The following is a 23,220-nucleotide window of genomic DNA, read 5'->3' on the forward strand; positions in this document are numbered from 1 at the left end:
TAGACACTCTCAGCTTCTTAGATATCTCTCACTCCTCCTGACTCAATTCACACTTCACATCCTCACCCTGGCTCTTCTCTTTTTGCTGTGTCTAGTTGGGGCTACTTCCTTTGTTCCTCTTATACTATTTCAGGGAAGGCACTGAAATATCTTTATTCACGCATCTGAATTTAGAGTATGAAATGCTTTCCTTACCCTCGTTCTCATTCTCTTTCAGCAAAAGCTGAAATTATCTCCAATTCATCCCAGAAGTTAATAGCTTAACAGAGTGGCTATTTTCTCCCATAATTCTGAACAATAGGCTGAGAAAAATGGAGATACTCTCCTTAAGAGTCCAAGATCCCTACTGGGTCATAACTCCATGAAAAATTTTGTTTTTAAGTATTCTAGATATCCACTTTAACATCAGCTTTTTATCTTGCAGCCTTTCATTTGACAAAGGCCCTTCTGCTATATGGCAAGTTCTCAAAACGAAGCTCCTCATCTACTTAAGTAATCACAGAAGATGAGGAACTACAAGATTATACATAGTTTAGAATTATATATTTGGTGTGCCTATGTGGACGTAGATAAATGGTAAAAAGAAAACCTAGATGTACACAATTACCACTTAATATGGCGAAAAAGAAAAAATGCAAGCTAATTAAGATCTAACATTGATAGCCCACTTGGCTCAGTGGTTGAGTGTCGACCTAAGAACCAGGAGGTCAGGGTTCGATTCCCCATCAGGGCATATGCCCAGGTTTCGGGCTCCATCCCCAGTGTGGGGCATGCAGGAGGCAGCCAATCAATGATTCTCTCTCATATTGATGTTTCTATCTCTCCCTCACTCTTCCTCTCTGAAATCAATAAAAATATATATATTATTAAAAAGATCTAACATTGATGGAAAAACTACTCTGTTCACTGTAATATATCTCTTGTTATATGTCAAAAGAATCTCATTTTTAAAATGTTTAAAGTACATGTTTAACAAAAATATTCCCTAAGAAGCTCCTTTTTTTCAATTCAAATCTTTTGCTGCGCTTTCCCCAAAGCCAAATCTTATCTCTAGGTAATTCTCCAGCAAACATTAATTACAACACCTTAAATAAGTGTGGAAGGCAGCCTCTCAGATGCCTCCCAATGACTTCCACCTCCCGGTTTTACACCCTGTACAGTACCCTCCTACGATGTACCAGGGCAAAAGAGATGGACTATCTCTTCTAAGACTGGCTAATAAAAGACTGTGGCTTCCAACTTAGACTGTGGCATTGCTTGTCCTGGAGAGAGCCAACTGCCACATCTTGAGAACACTTAGGTGGCCCCCGGGGGTGGCCCGCGTGGCAGGAAATTGAGACTTCAAGCCTACGGCTGAGTGAAGGAGCCTTTTTGGGAATGGATCTTCCAACCCCAGTCAAGATGTCAAACGATGCAGCCACAGCTGAAAGCTTGATTACAACTTTATGAGAGACCCGAGTCAGAAACATCTCACTAAGCTGCTCCAGGATTCCTGAAGCTGTGAGACAATACCTTGTTTGTTTTAAGCCATTATATTTAGGGGTGTTTGTAATACAGCAATGTACAACTAATACAATGAGCAATGCCACTGCCCATCCTTCAAAAACCAAATTGCTGTACATTCGGCCCATAGTATCTGCAGGCTCTGCATCTGGGGATTCAACCAATCAAAGATAAAAAATATTCGAGGGGGGGACGGTAGGGAGTTACGCGTTGCTGTAGTTAGGCCTAGGATGGTTGCGTCTGTACTGAACATGTACAGACTTTTTTTCTTGTCATTATTCCCTAAACAATACAGTATACTGTAACAACTATTAACATAGCATTTACATTGCATGAGAAGTAATCTAGAGAGGATTTGAAGTACACAGGGATCATGATGTGCATAGGTCATATGCAAATAGTATGCCATTTTATAGAGGCGACTTGAGCATCCACAGATTTTGGTACCCACAAGGGTCCTGGAACCAGTTTTTAAAAATAATTATAAATAGAAATTGTAATTGCAAAAAGTGGGAGACAAATTTGTTTGAAAGTCTTGGCTAAAATTAAAGGCAACTGTAATGATGTCAGCTTGCCAGCCCTACTTGTAAAAACAATGAACTAACAATGTACTATCTGAGGATATGAACTGTTTCTGGAAAAAGACAGGTTGAGTAGGTAAATTGAGAACACAATATCAACTTTTTTTAAATTGGGGAGGAAATCAGTTTGTAATTTAAAAATCTCAGTACCCTAAGTAGCTATGATAAGACATCCCACAAAGTAGGGGTTATCTATTATAAATCAATTCTATGAATTTAATGCTTTATCTTGTCACAGACTATATCACTTGCCTACTGATAAACTCATAAGGAAGATAAGGGCAAAAGTACCAAATTTCAGCAGTAGATTCCACTGACATATCAAAGCATTGATGATTTTTTTCTTGTAATGTTTCCATACCAAATCCAAAACATGTCATAACATCATACAAGAAACCTTCCCAGGAACACATAAGATTCCCTACAGTAAGAAAAAGCCCTTTTAACAAAAATTTATTTCATTAGAAAATCCACTAAGTACACACACACATTTAATACGTGAATCGGGTATTGAAAAAGCAACAATAAAAGAAAAACAGGAATTTTTTGTTTGTCTGGGAAAAGAAATGTTGATTTCAGCAATGTAATGAGCTGCATTCATTTGCAACATAATAATGAATAAGGTAATTTATTAGTAACGATTCTACTCCAGTTATCTCCATAGTAACTATATGTATTGATATTGAAAACAATAAAGAACATTAAAACTGTCGTAAAAATGAAACCAGTAGCATCACTTAAGTGTCATTTGAGTCAAAGAGCAATAATTTAGTCATCAACATTGGCAAAAATAGTTTACTTAAACTTTAAAGTTCTTTAGCGTATAAATAGGAGATAAGCGTTCTTTCTCATACTTATTAAGTATAATTGATCTAACTAATCTCCATTGACTGAAGTTTATAGGTCCTTTCCAGCATACATAAAACTGTGTTAAACTTCAAAATACTATCTTCATTGTAAAATGCAGCCTATCTATTGCAATGTGCAATAGGTATGAAGTAAAATTTACCCAGGACATCCTTTTTCATGAATTGTCACAAAATCATATTAATAGGGCCCTTCAATCTTGTAACAATGGTAATACAGAATTTCCAAGAAATTACTTAGGTCAAATGTGTGCTCAAATAGTCTTGCCCATGGAGAACTTCAGCATGTGAGTGTCTATTGTATCAAGGAGCTCATTTTCAGAACTGAATATTTTAAAACCACATACTGAGTACACACATAGCTTACAAAATATGCTAGCATTTGATTATGATTTAATATAATGTGATTACACATTAAAAAATGAATTGATTGCAATGTGACATTTTTCCTGTAAAAGCGCTGTGGGTAGACACTCTCTTGAACCACCCAATAGTATAAATTGGTCCACAATTCCCTGAATTTAGTGGGGAGGGAGGGTAGTGGTTAAAAGATACAATTAAGCCAAAAGGTCCCGGTTAGATTCCCAGTCAGGGCATATGCCGGGTGGCAGTCTCGATCCCTAGCGTGGGGTATGCAGGAGGCAGCTATCAATGATTCTCTCTTATCACTGATGTTTCTATCTCTCGCTCCCTCTCCCTTCCTCTCTGAAATCAATAAAAATACATATTTTTAAAAAGACACAACTAATAAAAAGTTTTTGAAGAAGTGGTATAGGAAGTCATAAAGAGGTAGATAAATCTTTCCTCCATTCCTGTGCATAGGCCAAAGAAACACCTTCAAGTGCCTGTGACCAATCAAATACCATCTTCCAAAGCAATATGCTGTAAACTCAAGGAATCTACAGAATGGTTATGTACCTACCAACTTTGGAGGGGAGGTAAACTTTTAATGTTCAAACACATCAGAATGTAATATAAAATAGGAGCAATGTATTTTGTCTATATTACCATATTTAAATGGCAAATATTTTAAGACGGAATGATTTTATCTTTTGCTCCTTTCATCCCTTTGATTTTATGAATTGTTAGCTTTTACAGCTGGACTCGAATTCTGACCTACCAGCATGCTGCACTGATTGTAAAAATATCCTATTTTAACATGTTGGCTTAAAAATAGCTTTGCTTTCACCATTGCAGATTACTTTTGAGCAGAGGTCTGCTTTTTCTTGTAGAGCCACAGATTCTCAGAAAAATACCTTCTTGTTTACTTCATTCTTTCAACCTCTGGGGAAACAACAAAAACTGGACTTTAACTCGCGAAGCACCGAACTTAATATGGGCTTGTAAGTATGTATCTGCCGTTGCTGGTTTGATCCATTCTTTCCATTTCCCGGGGAAATGTTCCCTTCCGCTGCTCAAATGAATACAACTAGATGTGTTTGCAAACAAGCGGCCGAGAGCATCTCTGCCTTAAGAAGCAACATCCCTGCTTATGGGCCCCCAGACATCTTCGTTCCATAACCATTCAAGAAAGTTTCTTCCTCTCGGGTTCGTAGCACTTTCGGGGGAAGCAGGCAATGCCACCTGCGCGGCTGCTTGTTCACACGAAAGCATCGAGTGACAAGAGGCCTGGGGAGGGGGAGGCACACAGCAAATCAAAACAAAATCAAAACAGGATCGGTTGGCCATTTGGGCTGAAGCTCGGGCTTCTGAGACTGGGGAGGAACCAGCCAGCCAAGCGTTGGCCCTGGCTGCCTGGCCAGATCGGCTCCGGTCCCACCTGCCCCGAGGACACTCAAGAGGCGGAAAGTTCCCCCCACCTCGGACGTCCCAGGCGCTGGGCCAGGCCGGCGAGGGGGGCCAGCGGGTGGGGCGGCGGCGGCGATGGCTGGGGTCCCAGGCCGAGGGGCGGCAGGGCTCTCGGGGCAGGCGGGGCAGGGGAGGGCGCCAGGCCCCCCAGGGTCACCCCCCTCTCCATCCCCTTTACCTTGGGCGATGGCAATGGACTCGAAGCGGTGCAGCTCCTTGAGCAGGCAGCTCCTCTCGGTGGAGTGCAGGCTGTAGATGAAGTCGCGCGCGCCCTGCGCTGTGTTCAGCGCCTCCATGGGCTCCTTGGGGTGGGTGCCCAGCGCCCGGGGGCCGCCGGGGGAGCCTCCGGGGAACGCGATCGCCAGCAGCCCCCGCCCGCAGCCACACCAGGACGGCAGGCGGGGCGCGGCGGCGGCGGCAGGGCCCGGCCTCAGACTGCGCGCGGTCCGGCTCCGCAGCAGCGGCAGCAGCCGGGACATGGCGGGGTGGGGCGCGGGGACCCCCGCGGCAGTCCGGGAGGGCGATCTCGGGCGAGGCTGAGGCTAGAAAGAGCTGGGCTCCGCCGACCCCGCCCCGATGTCCTCCAGATGGGCAGCCGAGGCGCCGGGCACCATGCACTCCCCGGGCCCGCACGGCTCTCGCGTCCTCTTCCGTCCCCGATCCCTTCCAAAAGGCCCGCGGCGGCTCCGGTCCCTCTGATGAGACAAACTTTGTGCGAGGCGATCGGGCTGGGAGGGGGGGCGGGCGGGGCGGGCGGGCGCCTCCCGCGCTGAGCAGGAGCGGCGCGGGCAGGCGGGCTCGGCGGGGTTTGTGTCTGTCGATCTGCCTTTCCAGGGGGATGAGTCAGCCACGCGCCGCCCTCCTCCAGCGCCGCCCTTCTCTCCCGCCGGCTTTCCCAGCGCTCGCTCCCACCCCGATCGCTTTCCGCGCCCTCAAAGCGGCCGCGCTGTCAGGCCGCAGCCGCCGCCAGTACCTCTAGCGGTGGTTTAAGGGGTAACAGGGCGGAGCCAAGGCAGGGGGCGGGCAGGGAGGGGTGGGGCAGCGCAGGCGTAGTCCTCTGACTCGCGGGCCGCGCTCGGGTGTGGGGAGCGTGCACCAGCGTGCGCACCCCCTCCGGTGCGTGGAAATGGAGGCAGAGAGGGCGCGCCCCCGTTGTGCTGGAGTCCGTCACCTTTAAGTCTGGGGATGGAAATGGCGAAGAGGAGCTTTGAACCCCTCGCCCGGCCGGGTAGTGCAGCTGTCACCCGGCCCGCCTTAAGCGCCGTGCCTAAATCGGAGGCTCCTTCCGAACAGTGCCCCAGCCTGCGCCCCCCTCTCCGGACTTGGGCCAGGAGGGTACCAGCCAGGCCGCCCGGACAGCCGCGCTACCGCTCCGAGCCTCGCGGGGTCACAGCACCCCACTGAGGGTTTTGGAGATGGAAGCGCCCAAGCTGTGCTCTTTGCCAAGTCAGCGCCCACCGTGGCCTCGGACAGACACTTCGGTCTCCAAGGCACCCGCTCTGGGAGCTCCAAAGAGAGGGCGAGGCCAGTTCTACCCCTTCCCAAGAAGGGTTTGAGACTGACATCTTGACACTGAGAACACCCTTCCTCGTTCTGATGCCAGCAGCTTGCAGATGGTTGATGCTGGAGCGCTGGAGACCTGTGTCACAGACCTTTCCCCGGTATTTTCTCAAGGTTTGTGTGATTTCTCTGTACCAAAACAAAGAATTCCGCGATTCTCCACTATTTCCAAATGTCCAGGTTCTAGGCATCTTTCAAGACCCAGCTCAGACTCGCCTACTCCAAGCTTTACTTTCTCTCTTCATCTGAACTTGTCTTAATGTCACCTAGGCTTCCCTTATTAAGGGAATAGATCCACTTAGATACTAAATCTGCTCAAGTATAATCAAGATCTAAATCCTATCCTTATTATATCCGCCGCTGCTGCTGCTGCAGCCAGACCAAGCCCTGGGTTGTAGTAGATGTGCTGTAAACATGTGAGTGCAATATATCCACTAAATCTCCCTGCCTAGTGGTTCTCAAAGTATGGTCCCTGGACAGCAGAACTTGTTATACCTGCAAATTCATGTGCTCCACCCGGACCTCCTGAATCAGAAACTGGGAGTTGGGCTCAGTGGTCGGTGTTTTAACAGGCCCTCTACTTCATACTGGTGCACGCATAAGTTTGAGACCCACTGCTCTAACTTAAAGAAACATGGAAAGCAATTTTTCTTTTAATTCTCAACGTCTCTGGTATAGTAATGACAATTAATGTACTCTGGCCTGGCCGGTGTGGCTCAATGGTTGAACGTTGACCTCTGAACCAAGAGGTCATGATTCCATTCCCAGTCATTGCACATGCCCAGGTTTTGGGCTCCATCCCTGATGGGGGGCATGCAGGAGGCAGCCAATCAATGATCAATGATTCTCTCTCAACATTGATGTTTCTATCTCTCCCTCTCCCTCTCTGATATCAATGGAAATGTTTTTTTAAAAAGAATGTACTCTGTGGAAACTAAGTTTTTTGAGTGCACAGACTGTCTTTCTTGTCTTTGAAACCCTATATTCCCCCGTGTGTGTTGGAATCCTCTGCAGTTATTTCAGTCTCGGATTCTTGGTATTACCACCACCTTCCTCTATATCTCTTACCCCCAAGAAATTCTGACTCACTGGGCTTGGGGTGGGGTCCTGGGAAGTGAAATTTGGAAAAACTACTCACTAAGAACCCATTCCCAACAGATTGCTGAAAACCATGGCCTAGCTGGGTGTTAGTAGTAGACTATTATAGTCGTGGTCCCAATGAGCCATGCCTTAGGGTATCCACTCCCTTGTGTGGACCTGTCCCACACTGACTGTGGGCTTGGCCATATGACTTGCTATTAGCCAATTAGTGGGACATCACCAACCTGATCTGATAAGTGCTTGCTCGTTGGGACTTGCTATAATGTGTCTGCTGTAATGTGTTTGCTGTATGATTTATGGATATTTCATTCTGCTCTAAAAAATAGGAGAAACTGAAATGTACACACAATTTGCTTATGAGACATGTTACACATAATATAAATGGATATGTGTTTAAAAAGGATGGAAAAAATGAAAGTGCTATTTTTAGATAGAAAGAGGTAGACCAAGTGAACTTTAAATACTAATAAAGCATGAATTGTACTACTTCTAGACTGACAACAATGTCATCCCTAAATTGGCCACCTACTAGTAACACCCATTATAACTTCATTATGGCCTCATGCAGTCTCTGTACTAGATAAACCCCTAGCTACTCAGCCAGCTAATGACCAGACACAGTTATGACTAGACATACGTGTCCTCACATCTCTGACAGAAGAGAGGCATGTTGGTTCCTGGCTCCTTTAATCTGCTAAACGCCCCTTACTCACTCTTCACTCCGGTCCTTAGAACTACACCCTCTGCAGAGAAGACGGGCACAGCAGAGAGGGTTAGGACATATGAACATTGCATAAAACAAAATGGAGGTACTGTGGTCCTTCCACTCTGCTTTACCCTCTCTAGGCACGTTTATCTACCACATCTCTTTCCTGTTGCTTCGCACTCTGCTCTAAACTGGTTGATAAGGTAGGTAACTGTTGCTGCTCTTTGAGTGAATGTGCTATGCCGGACTTGGCGGCTTAGATAGCCCGTTTATTTTGCTATTGATTTTGTGGCTCAGAAATTGGGAAGGGCGTGCTTGGCCAGTTTATTGTTTGAGTCTCTTATCAGATGTCAACTGAAGCTGCTGTCATTTGAAGGCTTATTTGGGCTGGACATCCAAGATGGCACACTCTGTGGCTGACAGTTGATGCTGGCTGTTGGCTGTCTGGAAGCTCAGCTGAGACTATGAACCAGAGCCTTCCCAACCCCTCCAGCATGTCAGACTTCTCCCATGGCATCTGGCTTCCCTCAGAGTGAGTGTCTGAAAGTACCAGGCTCATGACCTTTTCGGACTTATCCTAAGAAGTCATGCTGCATCACTTGCACTTTATTCTACTAGCTACCAGCAAGCCACAAAAGCCATCTCAGATTCAAAAGAAGGGAATGTTAGAGCCCTCACCTCTCCCCAACGAATTCGGGGCGTGTTTTAAAGCTGCTCAATTTCATACTCCATGGGCTCATATTTATCTGTCCATAAACATACCTACAGGCAACAAGACTGTGACTGCCCACAACCAACATAAAAAGTGCGCATACACATATAATACCCAGGCACGTGCATGTATGAACACCCACCTATATGACTTTTTCAGGGTAATATTTTGTAACTTTTTCCCCTTCCAGGCTTCCCATCATATTTGAGATTGGGGAGGGAGATTGATCAAGCTAAATATAAGTAATAGGGCTACGAAATGCCTTCTGTTCAAACTTTAAGCTCAGATTTTTAGTGAGGCCTCCAAATCATACATCTACTTTTTAAAAATGACTCTATTTTTGAGCCCAGCAGAAAGATCAATAGAAGGATTTTGAATGTTCCTATTTGTTTTGGAAGAAAAATAAGGAATGCATTCCGACTTTCTGAACACCTTTTCAGAAAGACTTACTAAATCAGCTAGAATGGAACAACCTAGAAGAAGGTAAATTTGAGCAACAGCCCCAAAAAAGTACAGGAATTGGACATGCCAGGTACTTCTGAAGGTAGAAATATAATTGAGCTAAAAAAAAAAAAAAAAAAAAAAAAAGAAGAAGACCTAGGTGAAAAATTTTAAGGGAGCAGTAATAAAGCCAAATTTCCTTGTGCATCTGATGCAGCTGGGAGATTGCCACTTGCTTGTCCCAGCAGAAGTCTAGAGGTTTACTAGTGGAGACACTAGATTTGGAGGCAGGAGAAACACCTGAGGCAAGGGAGGTGCACCAGAAACAAGGAGACTGAGGTAGTGCCACATTCTGACTCACGGATCCCTTGCCACGCTTCTGCTTTGCCTCAGAAACACTGGTAGCCATACTCTTGGGGGATTTCTCTCTGAGCAATTACTAAAAGACTCAGCTAGACCACCCTACAATGAAGCCGTCAGTTAACTAGCTCTGTCGCTCACAATTTCCAAGCAGCTTTTTGTTTTCTCACCCTTAAATACAAAGTATGAGCCAGGAGCCCAAAATCACTAGTAAGTTGAAGAAAGCCTTCAAGATGGAAAGACAGAGCCAAAATAGCTAGCATTTCTTTAATAGGGGGATCTCTGAGGATATAGGGAGCAAAGTAAATGTTTGAAAATGCGTAAGTAACATTAATATCTTTGCAAAATAAGAAGAGATGCTGCATCTATGGAATAATAGGAATCTACAAAAGAAAGAACATCCAGAAAACAAAAATATGACTTGAAAATTAAAAATATGACATAGTAAAAAATGTTCCAAAAGAATCAGAAGATAACATTGAGAAAAAAAATTCTTTAAAAGTAGATGGTAGATAATATAACAAATATAAAATAGAAGATAAATGACAAAATTAAAGATTTAAGTCAGGAGGTACAAGAGCGTTAAAGAAGATAAAATAGTTTTGAAAATATAAGGGAGAAAATTGTCAAAGAAATGTCCGAAGGAAAGTTCCTAAAGAGAAGGTCATTTATTGCAGCAGCAAAGTCAGTGGCTCTCAAGGGACATTCAATAAAAAGAATCCCATTTCACAATGGCTTCAGACATCTCCACAGCAACACTGGGAACCAGAAGACAATGGAGAAACAGCTTTAAAATTCTGAGGAAAACTATTCCATCTAGAATTCTATATCTAGCAATCTGGTGTGATGGTAGAGTATAACCTTTTTAGCTATTGAAGTCTCAAAATATTTATATTTCATATGTCATATCAGGGAGTAACTGTAAGATGTACTCCATTAAGTTGAAGGATTAAACCAGGAAATGGGAAGTCACAGGACAACTAGAGAGTGCCCAGTCCCAATGGGAGCGAAGTGACGGAAGGTTTGGGGAGGTGTGCCTCTAACAAAGAGATGGGTTTACTAGATTTTTTGGATGTATTTGAAGTACTGAAAGCAGAGTTACACTTCTGAGGGAAAATTAAGTGAACAAAAACTAAGGCTATTACTAACTCTAGTAAATAAAATTATATTAGGGAGGAAGTATAAGAAATTAAAAGGGCACAGGTAAATAGTATTTATAAGATGATAATAATACAGAATATTGAATTAACCAAAAATTATGCTGTGTCTAAACTCGGCAGTTGGGGAGGGGAAGTGTCTTAGTCAACTTGGGCTGCCATATCAAAATACCGTAGACTGCATGGCTTAAACAACGGGAATTTATTTCTCACAGGTCTGGAGGCTGGAAGTCCAGGATAGATTTCAAGGTAGATTTCATTCTGAGACTTCTTCTCCTGGCTTGTAGGCAGTTGCCATCTTTCTGTGTGCTCACATGACCTATTCTTTGTATAAGTGGAGAGAGAGAGAAATAAAACTCTCTGGTGTCTCTTCTTTTATAAGGGCACAAATCCCATCATGAGGGCCATACACTCATGACCTCAACTAAACCTAATTACCTTCCCAAATCCCTATCTCTAAAAAGTGACACAATTTGTGTAGGAGGGACATTCAGTCCATAGCAAGAAGTGTGTGTGTGTGTGTGTGTGTGTGTGTGTGTGTGTGTGTGTTTATGTATATAGTGTTGTAGAGCAAGAAAGTGGGAGTAAGAAAGCTACAGTCTTGTCTTTCATAGTAAGCATGCCAAGTAGGGTCACAATGGGACACAGATAGTAGTATACTCTAAATGGGATAATTTGAGGAGGGTTCATTAACAAAAGGTCAAATTTTTTTCTCTTTTATTTATATACTAGAGGCCTGGTGCACGAAATTCTTGCACGGTAGGTGGGGGGTGTCTCTTAGCCCAGCCTGCACCCTCTCCAATCTGGGACCCCTTGAGGGATGTCCGATTACCCGTTTAGGCCCGATCCAGATAGGCAGTTGGACATCCCTCTCACAATCCAGGATTGCTGGCTCCCAACTGCTCGCCTGCCTGCCTTCCTGATTGCCCCTAACCACTTCTGCCTGCCATCCTGATCACCCCCTAACCACTCCCCTGCCAGCCTGTTTGCCCCTAACTGCCCTCCCCTGCAGGCCTGGTCACCTCTAACTGCCCTCCCCTGCAGACCTGGTCCCCCCCAACTGCTCTCCCCTGCAGGCCTGGGTCCCCCCCAGCTGCCCTTCCCTGCAGGCCTGGGTCCGCCCCAACTGCCCTTCCCTGCAGGCCCGGTCGCCCCCAACTTCCCTCCTCTGCCGGCCTGGTCACCCCTAACTGCCCTCCCTTGCAGGCTTGATCACCCCCAACTGCCCTCCCTTGCAGGCCTGGTCCCTCCCAACTGCCCTCCCCTGCTGGCCATCTTGTGGCAGCCATCTTGTGTCCACATGGGGTCAGTCATCTTTGACCACAAGGGGGCAGCCATCTTGTGTGTTGGAGTGATGGTCAATTTGCATATTATCCTTTTATTAGATAGGATTAGATAGGATAGAGGCCTGGTGCATGGGTGGGGGCCGGCTGGTTTGCCCTGAAGGGTGTCCTGGATCAGGGTGGGGGTTCCCTTAGGGCATGGGGCAGCCTGGGAAAGGGGCCTGTGGTGGTTTGCAGGCCGACCACACCCCCCCCCCCCCCCCGGTGACCCAAGTGGAGCCCCTGGTATCTGGGATTTATTTATCTTCTATAATTGAAACTTTGTAGCCTGGAGCAGAGCCAAGCCTCCTGCTTGCTCCGTGGCCACAGCCATTTTTGTTGGGATTTATTTATCTTCTATAATTGAAACTTTGTAGCCTTGAGCAGAGGCCTGGGCCTGCCAGGGCAGGCAGAAAGCTTGGCTTCCTCCATTGCCGGGGGCAACCCAAGCCTCATGTTCTCTCCATGGCCGCAGCCATCTTGGTTGGGTTAATTTGCATACTCGCTCCTGATCCGCTGGTGGGCATGGCTTGTGGGTATAGTGGAGGTATGGTCAATTTGCATATTACTCTTTTATTAGATAGGATTTTTTAATTTGTCTTTATTGTTGAAAGTTTTTCAAATGTTCCCTTTTTTTTCCCATTGATCCTCTCCACCCTGCACTTGCTCCTCCCAGGCCTTCACCACACTATACTCTGTGTCTCTGGCTATGCATATTCTATATAATAAAAGCCTAATATGCAAATCAACTGAACAGCAGAACAACTGGTGGAACGACTGGTCGATATGATGCACACTGACCACTAGGGGGAAGATGCTCAACACAGGAACTGCCTGCAGGCCCCAGGCCAACCAAGGTGGGTGCCAACGGAGGGAGGTGACTGGTGGCACCCTGGGCAATCAGGGGGCAGGGCCAGAGAGTGGGCGGTGCCAGGCCGGCCAAGGTGGGTGCCAGCAGGGGCCTCCCCGATCACCCCGCCCGTCACCCCTCAGTTCGGCCCTGATCACTGGCCAGGCCTAGGGACCTTACCCGTGCATGAATTTCATGCACTGGGCCACTAGTATGCATATAAATTCACTGATTACTCTCCCCTTGCTCCTCCCCGCAACTTCCCTCTGAAATTTGGAAAAGGTGTAAAAGTAGGGAAGCCACAAGAGATAGTACAGTAACGCAAGACTTAACAGCAATTGCACTGTCACCAACCTTAGGCCCAAAGGGGTAAAAGTGTAGTGCATGGGGACCACAATCTAGAATGGGAGTCAGATAGAGTAGTCTTTCTTTAGGGAATCAGTGACTTCCAGTTGAAGACACAGCCAGCTGGAATAGATCATCAAAGAGGGAGCCACAGGTATAAATATTATAATCATTCTCTCTCTCATGCTCTCTCTCTCCCCCCTTCTCTCTGTGTTGCCTCTCCTCTCTCTCTCTCTCTCTCTATTTCTCTCTCTCTCTCTCTCTCTCTCTCTCTCTCTCTCTCATCTCCTCTCCAGGTTCTCCCAACTAGAGAACAACTCAATTGAAAGCCAAAGGGACCATTTATAAACCCATTGATGTTGTTTATACAGGTGAGTTTCTCTGAACAGAGAACAATAGAGAGTAGATCCAAGGGACAAATGGAAAAGATCCAACACAATAAGAACACACACAAAAATGAAGAAACAATAGGCATCATCCTTTTATGTACTCAGAAGAAGCTTCTAAAAGAGTTGAAAATAATTGCCTTTCTGAACTAACAATTGGAAATTGGAAGACATGGTTGGGAACTGCTTTTCTATGTTATATACTTTGGAGAACTATTTGACTTTTATAACAAAACTAGAGGCCCGGTGCACGAAATTCATTCACGGGTAGGGTCCCTAGTCCTGGCCGGTGGTCAGGACCAATCGGTGGGGCGATTGGGGAGGCCCTGCTGGCACCTGCCTTGGCCAGCCTGGCGCTGCCTGCTCGCTGGCCCCTCCCCCTGCTGCTACTGCCAGTCCCCTCCCTCTGCAGGGCATCTAGGGGGGCGATCGGGGGCCCCTGCTGGCACCCACCTTGGCTGGCCTGGGGTTTGCGGGCTGGGGGCAGCTCCTGCATTGAGCGTCTGCCCCCGATGGTCAGTGCTCGTCATAGCAACTGGTCGTTCCACCAGTTGTTCTGCCATTCGGTCAATTTGCATATTAGGCTTTTATTATACAGGATGCAACGTTGATAGAAATAATTTTTAAGTGCTCTTTGGATTTGCAATGAGAAAATAATTTATAATCTTTTGACATGCAGTTTCAGTTAAGTGCTGGGAGCAGAGGTCACATTATAGTGGGGTTGAGAAGAGAAGGTAAGATGAGTGGGAGATGAAATTTAAAAGACAGCCAACTGTTGTTATTCAAATGTTTAGTTAAAGTCACTTAGTTTAGGTAGATCAGAGTAATGCCGGTGGGTGTTTCTCAGCATCTGGAAGGGTTCAGGAATCTGGAGAAGGTGCTGTGGCATCCTATCTAATAAAAGAGTAATATGCAAATTACTACACTCACAAGCTACGCCCACCAGCCACGCCCACCAGCCAATCAGGAGCAAATATGCAAATAAACCCAACCAAGATGGCTACGGCCACAGAGAGCAGGAGGGAGGCTTGGGTTTCCCCGGCAATGGAGGAAGCCAAGCTTTCCGCCTGCCCTTGTAGGCCTAGGCCTCCACTCAAGGCTACACAGTTTCAATGATAGAAGATACATAAATCCAAACAGAAATGGCGGGAGCCACGGAGCTGGAAAGAGCAAGAGGCTAGGGTTGCCCCCAGCGATGGAGGAAGCCAAGCTTTCCACACACCCTGGCTGGCCCAGGCCTCCACTTAAGGCTACAAAGTTTCAATTATAGAAGATACAAAAATCCCAATAGAAATGGCTGCCGCCACGGAGCAAGCAGAAGGCTTGGCTCCACTCCAGGCTACAAAGTTTCAATTGTAGAAGATAAATAAACCCCAGATTCCAGGGCCTCTGCTTGGGTCGCCAGGGGGCATGGCCGGCCTGCAAACCACCACAGGGCCCTCGCCCAGGCCACCCCATGCCCCAAGGGAACCCCCACCCAGATCCGGGACACCCTTCAGGGCAAACCAGCTGGCCCCCACCCATGCACCAGGCCTCTATCCTATCTAATAAAAGAGTAATATGCGAATTGACCATCACTCCAACACACAAGATGGCTTCCCCCATGTGGTCAAAGATCCTGCCCCCATGTGGACACAAGATGGCCAGCAGGGGAGGGCAGTTGGGAGGGACCAGGCCTGCAAGGGAGGGCAGTTGGGGGCGATCAAGCCTGCAGGGGAGGGCAGTTAGGAGTGACCAAGCCGGCAGAGGAGGGAAGTTGGGGGCAACCAGGCCTGCAGGGAAAGGCAGTTGGGAGGGACCCAGGCCTGCAGGGGAGGGTAGTTGGGGGGGACCCAGACCTGCAGGGGAGAGCAGTTGGGGGGGACAAGGCCTGCAGGGGAGGGCAGTTAGGGGTGACCAGGACTGCAGGGGAGGGCAGTTAGGGGTGACCAGGCCTGCAGGGGAGGGCAGTTAGGGGTGACCAGTCCTGCAGGGGAGGGCAGTTAGGGGCAAACAGGCTGGCAGGGGAACAGTTAGGCATCAATCAGGCTGGCAAGGGAGTGGTTAGGGGGTGATCAGGCTGGCAGGCAGAAGTGGTTAGGGGCAATCAGGAAGGCAGGCAGGTGAGCAGTTGGGAGCCAGCAGTCCTGGACTGTGAGAAGGATGTCCGACTGCCCGTTTAAGCCCAATCCCGGTGGGATTGGGCCTAAACGGGCAGTCGGACATCCCTTGAGGGGTCCCAGATTGGAGAGGGTGCAGGCTGGGCTGAAGGACACACACCCCCATGCACAAATTTCATGCACTGGGCCTCTAGTAAATTAATAAAGAGACTAGAAATACAATATAAATTTGTAATCCATGCGGGAGCCAGAGGAGCTTAGCTGTAGGAACCACATTCTCCTGAATCTCCGGACCCCTCCCCTCACACTTTATTAACACAAATTGCCCGGCAAAGCATATATACATATCAAAGTCTAAGGTTTAGTATATAGAGGCATTGTCAGTTTGGGGGGAACTGCCTTTGGCTGTTCAGGTATTTGGCCAGCAGGAGGCAATAACATGTAGATTAAAATGCCCTCAGCTGTCTGGCAACAGGCAATAATATATGCAAATCTTTAGGTGTGGGGAAATGCCTTCGGCCATTCCAACAGGCAATAATATGTATCTCCAGCCCTGCTGAAGCCTCAAGGTCCACCAACCTTTTGATGAACTTCTTGCATTTATGACATGCTGGAATTAGCCTCCAGCATCAGAGGTGTTCCTTCATATGAACTGTGTTTTAATATGCTCCACATACTGCTGCTTTGGTTCCACATGTATTACCCATGTTCATGCACAGTTTTAGGATTCAGAACATCATTTTGTGCTTTTAGTTATTAAAATGGTTTCTGGCTGTTATTTCTTAACCTGTCCCCAAAATATCATCTTGCCTCTGATGCCTGTTCCTCTTGCTGTATTTCCTTTGTATACCTTCCTAACTGAAAATCAAAGTTTGAACCATCTCTGACCTCCTCTTTTACTTCCATCTTGTCCTTGACAAATGCTATACATTCTGTCCATTAAATGTTTTTTGTTTTTTTTTAAATATATTTTATTGATTCTTCACAGAGAGGAAAGGAGAGGGATAGAGAGTTAGAAACATCGATGAGAGAGAAACATCGATCAGCTGCCTCCTGCACACCTCCCACTGGGGCTGTGCCCGCAACCAAGTTACATGCCCTTGACCGGAATCGAACCCGGGACCTTTCAGTACGCAGGCTGATGCTCTATCCACTGGGCCAAACCGGTTTCGGCCCATTAAATGTTTTTAATTTTTATTTCCTCCTTCCATCCTGGCTGAGCCTGACGGAGTTTAAGCCATCAGGATTTGTTGGCTGTCACTATGGAGCAACTACCTCTCCATGCCTCTAAACTATTATTTCCGATAGCTCTCCTTAGTAGTTAATGAACTTCATGATATTATTAGAAACTGCTTTTCCAGCCACATCTCTTATTACTTCCCCTTTGTTGAGAGAAACATGACTCCTAAGTGCTCCCCAAGATTTCCACTCTTCACACCTGTGTTCACATTGTCACCTTTGCTTGGTGCACCTTCATCCTCATGTTCTCTACATGACCAATCTTTCCCATTATTCAGGGCCCAGCTCAAATGTCTTCTCCTATCCATGAAGACCTGAGCTCTTTTTCTGAACTTTCTCCTTGTGTTCTAGCACATAGGGTGCCCCAATTATAAGTAATTTGAAGGAAGCTTCCCTGCCTAATTCATCTTTGTTTTCCCTTAGCAGCTAGCACAGTATCCTGTACATACACATACTTAATACATTTGTTGGATTTTTAAATTAAGTAGCCAGTCAATATTTTTCCTTTTTATTGAGGTTTAATTGGCATACAAAAAAATGGCACATAATTAATCATTTGTAAGTTCGGACATATGTATACATTTGTGATACCATCACCAAAATCAATGTAAAAAATATATCCATCACTTCTCAAAGGTTCCTTGTGTCCCTTGTTTTTGTTTTGGTGAGAACATTTACCGGTAACATGAGATCTACCTTCTTAACAAATTTTAAGCACACAATACTTTATTGTTAATTACAGGTGCTATATTGTTCAACGGATCTCTGGAACTTACTCATCTTATATAACTACTAGAGGCCCGGTGCACAAAATTCGTGCATGGGTAGGGTCTCTAGGCCTGGCTGGCAATCAGGGCCGATCGGGGCCTTCCGGCTGCCAGCCGGGGCCTTCCTTCCCCCAGCTGCTGGCTGTCGGCTGCTGGCCAGGGCCTTCCTTCCCTGGCTGCCAGCTGCGGGCTGGAGCCTTCCTTCATTCTGTGCCACCCCCTGGTGGTCAGCGCACGTCATAGCGAGCAGTCGAACTCTCGGTCAGTCAAACTCCTGAGGGGACAATTTGCATATTAGCCTTTTATTATATAGGATAACTTTATACCATTGAACAACTCTCCTAATTCTCTCCCCCAACCCCCTGGTAACCATTCTGCTCATCAGTATTTGATTTTATGATATACTGCTATTTGAAAGACAAAAAAGAACAGTAACTTTAATGAACTGTCATCATAATACTATCTAATTTTGTCCTAGGTACTAGCAAGATAAAAAAAATATGATTGTTAAGGAAAAGATCTGGGGACTGAAAAATCCTATTAAAATTGAGAAGCCGCCCTAGCTGGTTTAGCTCAGTGGATAGAGTGTCGGACTGTGGACTGAAGGGTCCCGGGTTCAAGTCCAGTCAAGGGCACAGGCCCAGTAGGGGGTGTGTAGGAGCCAGCCAATCAATGATTCTCTCCCAGCATTGATGTTTCTATCTCTCTCTCCCTCTCCTTTCCTCTCTGAAATCAATAAAAATATTTTTAAAAAATTGAGAAGCCATAACCCAATATTGTATCCATCATGTAAATAAAGGTTAAGAACAGAGGTATAGGAGTCAGAGTAACCTGGGCTGAAATCTTGACACTGCCCTTTATCAGCTCCATATTTTTAGATCAGTTAACCTCCTGAGCCTTCTTTCCTCAATTTCCTTTTTGGAAAAATTCAGACAATAATGGTACCTAAACAATGGTACCATGTTTATTATCAGTGTTGAGAACTGTGTTAAGCAATTGCCAAAAGTACTTACTAGCTTTGGACAGAGTTGGGGAGTTATTATTTAAAAATGATGACAGAACACTTCCAACTTCATTTTACTGGCCAGCATTAAACTCATATCAAAGCAAGATAAGGACATTTCAAGAAAGAAAATTATAGGCCAATATCCTTGATGAACATAGATGCAAAAACCCTCAACAAATAATAGCAAACGAAATTCAGCAACCCATTAAAAGCATCATACACCATGATCAAGTGAGATTTATCCTTGGGAATCAAAAGTGGTTCAACATATGCAAATCAATAAACATGACACACCATATTAACATTATCATAAACCATATGATAATCTCAATAGGAGCAAAGAATTTGACAAAATTTAACATCCTTTAATGATTTAAAAAATCCTCAATAAATTGAGTGTAGAACTATACCTCAACATAAAAAAAAGGCCATATATGACAAACCCACAGCTAACATAATACCCAACAGTGAAAAGCTGAAAGTTTTTCCTTTAAGATCAGGAATAAGACAAGCTTGCCCACTCTAATCACTTCTATTCAACATAGTACTGGAAGTGTTAGAATAATTAGGCAAGAAAAAGAAATAAAAGGCATCCAAATCAGAAAGAACGAAGGTAAATTGTCTGTTTGCAGATGATATGATTTTATGTTTAGAAAATCCTAAAGACTCCACCAAAAAAACTATTAGAATAAATAAATTCTGTAAAATTGCAAGATACAAAATCAGTATACAAAAAGCAGTTACTTTTCTATACACAATGAACTGTCTGAAAAAAAACTTAAGAAAGTAATCCCATTTATAATAGCATCAAAAACAATAAAATACTTAGGATAAATTTTACCAAGGAGATGGAAGATCTATGTAGTGAAAACTGTAAAACAGTGATGAAAGAAACTGAACAAGACACAAAATAAGTAAAAAGATACACCATGTTCATAGATTGGAAGAATTTATATCATTTAAATGTCCATACTCCCCAATGACATCTATAGATTTAATGCAATCCCTTTCAAAATCCCAATGGCATTTTCCACCGAAATAGAAAAAAAAATCCCAAAATTCAAATGGAACCACAAAAGACCCTGAATAGCCAAAGCAGTCTTGAGCAAGAGCAAAACTGGAGTCATCACATGTTCTGATTTTAAACTATATTACAAAGCTATAGTAATCAAAACTGTATGGTGCTAGCATAAAACATTTGAACAGAATAAAGAGCCCAGAAATAAGCCCATGCATGTGCAGTCAATGAGTGTTTGACAAGGATGCCAAGACTACACAATGGGGAAAGGATGGTATTTTCAATAAATGGTGTTGGGAAAACTGGATAACCACCACATTCAAAAGAATGAAATTGGGCCCTTACCTTACACCACACACAAAAATGAACTCAAAATGGATTAAAGACTTAAATGTAAGACCTGAATTCATAAAATTCTTAGAAGAAAACTAAGGGGTAAGCTTTTTTACATTGGTCTTGGTAATGATTTTTTGGATATGACACCAAAAGCACAGGCAACAAAAGCAAAAATAAACCAGTTGGACTATATCAAACTAAAGAGTTTCTGCATGGCAAAAGAAATCAACAGAATGAAAAAGCAACCTTCGGAATGAGAGAAAGTATATGCAAACTATATATCTGATAAGGGTTAATAACCAAAATATGTAAGGAACTCCTACAACTCAATAGTGGAAAAACAAATAACTGGATTAAAAATGGACAGAAGATCTGAAGAGACATTTTCCCAAAGAAGACACTCAGATGACCAACAGGTATATGAAAAGGCACTCAATGCCACTAATCATCAAGGAAATGCAAATCAAAGCCATACGAAGATACCACCTCATACCTGTTAGGATGGCAAGTACCAAAAAGACAAGAGCTAAGAAATGTTGTCAAGGGTGTGGAGAAAAGGGGACCTTTGTGCACTGCTGGTGGGGATGTGAATTGGTATAGCCATTATGGAAAATGGTATGGAGATTCCTCAAAAAAATAAAAAATAAAACTACCATATTTTTGGCATCTCAAAGAACTATCTGCACTCCAATATTCCCTGCAGCATTATTCACAATAGCAAGATATGGAAATAACCTAAGTATTCATCAACTGATGAATGGGAAAAGAAAATGTGGTATGTTATTAAAACAAAATAAAATGGAATTTAATCTATCTTATTTCATAAATTTGAGCAAAACAATTTATTTATCCCTCCATCACTCCCAGGTTGCTATAAAGTTAAATGCTTAGGTCTGCTGATCAATTTCATAGTAATAGCTAATCATTTAGTATTCACCACATGGAAGACACTGTGCTAAGTACTTTGCATACTTCATCTCCTTCAATCCTCTTAGGCTTCCAAAGTAGCTTTTGTTATCTCTAGTTTATAGATAAGAATAATAAGGATGCTGATTATAGCTCACCATTTTTGAGTGCTTACCATGGTGCAGGTACTGTGCTATATCTTTAATATGGATTAGCTCTCTTTATTTTCATTAATAACCTTATCAGATAGGAACTATTTTTAACCCTCAATTTTTTTAATGAAAACTAATGAAACAGTGCAGACAGGTTAGGTGCATTGTCCAAGATTACACAGCTAAGAAATGATGGACAGGATTCCATCCTCTGGTCTCTGTGACTCCAGGGTTCAAGCTTTTTTTATCTCTAAGGTCCAGCCAAGCTCAGGCACAGACATGTTGACCTTAGAGTGAAGAGACAGTGAGTTACTGTGACCTTGTCTTTGTATGAGTTTCAAGGTTTCTCTTCATCTTCAGCACCACCATCTTAGTCCTGGCCCATAATCTCTGGTCTAAAGCATAATAGCCTAAATAGTTTCCCTGCTTCTACTAGAGCCTCATTCACATCCATAATCCTTAAAAGCAGACAAAATGGTTATCTTAGAACAGGGGTCCTCAAACTTTTTAAACAGAGGGCCAGTTCACTGTCCCTCAGACAGTTGGAGGGCCGGACTATAGTTTTAAAAAAAAAAAAACTATGAACAAATTCCTATGCGCACTGCAGGCCCGGGACGAGTCGGCTGCTAAGCAGGACAGGCAGCGGCACCCGGCGGGCCGGATAAATGTCCTCAGCGGGCCGCATGTGGCCTGCGGGCCGTAGTTTGAGGACGCCTGCTAGAACATAGTAAATCAGATCATTTCACTGCCGTGCTTAACCCCTTATTCTTCTATTCTCATGGTTTATAATAGAATCCTAACTCCTCACTGAGTCCCACTGGACCTTACATGACCTATCAGGACCCCATTCACATTGGGTACACACTGCCCTTTGCTCTGCACTTCAGCCACACTGACTTAGGATCCTGGGACAGACCTATCTTGTCCCTGCCTCAGGGCTTTGGCCCCTGCTGTTCCTTCTGTAGTACTCTGCTTCTCAACTTCCCAGTGGCTGTCAAAACCTGGACAGTCAAAACGTTTTCTGATCACCCTAGATCAGTGGTCGGCAAACTGTGGCTCACGAGCCACATGCGGTTCTTTGGCCCCTTGAGTGTGGCTCTTCCACAAAATACCACGTGCGGGCATGCATATACAGTGTGATTGAAACTTTGTGGCCCATGCGCAGAAGTCGGTTTTCGGCTCTCAAAAGAAATTTCAGTCGTTGTACTGTTGATATTTGGCTCTGTTGACCAATGAGTTTGCCAACCACTGCCCTAGATAGAGTTACCTCTCTCCCATTTACTCTTACTCTTGTCACTTTGTTTCGCTATTTAGCAATTTTTGTTATGTGAAATAACCTTGCTCATTCATTAATTTGTGTACTTTTCTATAGTCTATTTCCCCCTAGTAAAAATAAGCTCTATGGGGACCTTAGACAAGGTCTTGCTCACTGCTCAATCTCCACTCTTACCATCATGCTTGGCAAAAAAGATGCTCAATAATTATTGCATATATAAATACATGTAGGACACACATTATAATGCGCAGTCTTTTGCCCTTAAGAAGTTGGGCTTACTGTCTATGGGTGGTCTAAGACATACTTGCACAGTCATAAAAGATTCAACAATAATAAAAACTGCCAATTTATACTAATAAAAGCCTTGGTGGTCCTCGTGCCCTTGCGCGTGACGTTGTCACAAGATGGCCACCACAAGATGGCTGCTTGCACAGCGGAGGCAGGGCCCAGCGGCTGCTCTGCGCAGTGAGGACTGGGGGTCCCGGGGCTCTGCGTGGCACGGAGGAGGTTGGTCCCAGTGTCTTTGCCACCTCGCATGGAGGAGGCAGGTCCTGGCAGAGGACGTGGGTTGTGGCAGAGGAGGGCATTTTTGGGTGATTAGGCCCACAGGGGAGGGCAGTTGTGGGCGATTGGGCTGGCAGGGGAGAGCAGGTAGGCATCAATCAGGCTGGCAGGGTAGCGGTTAGGGGGCGATCGGGCTGGCAGGCAGAAGCAGTTAGGGG

At 44.8% G+C, this 23,220-nt stretch overlaps 1 protein-coding gene across 2 annotated transcripts in view; it reads right to left on the bottom strand.

Moving 5' to 3' along the window:
• The window catches only part of TMEM65 (transmembrane protein 65), a 43,202-nt gene extending 37,442 nt beyond the window's left edge, over window positions 1–5,760 (bottom strand). Inside the window, exon 1 of one of the 2 annotated variants that reach the window (XM_080646874.1) lies at window positions 4,938–5,760. In XM_080646874.1, coding sequence (XP_080503000.1) covers window positions 4,938–5,238 — 301 coding nt within the window. In that variant the 5' untranslated portion in view covers window positions 5,239–5,760. The remainder of the gene's footprint in view (window positions 1–4,937) is intronic. The other variant, XM_080646873.1, reaches the window with a different exon arrangement.
• Window positions 5,761–23,220: the final 17,460 nt, after the last annotated feature.

The sequence above is a fragment of the Plecotus auritus genome, assembly GCF_963455305.1.
Source record: "Plecotus auritus genome assembly, chromosome: 11".
Lineage (NCBI taxonomy): Eukaryota > Metazoa > Chordata > Mammalia > Chiroptera > Vespertilionidae > Plecotus > Plecotus auritus.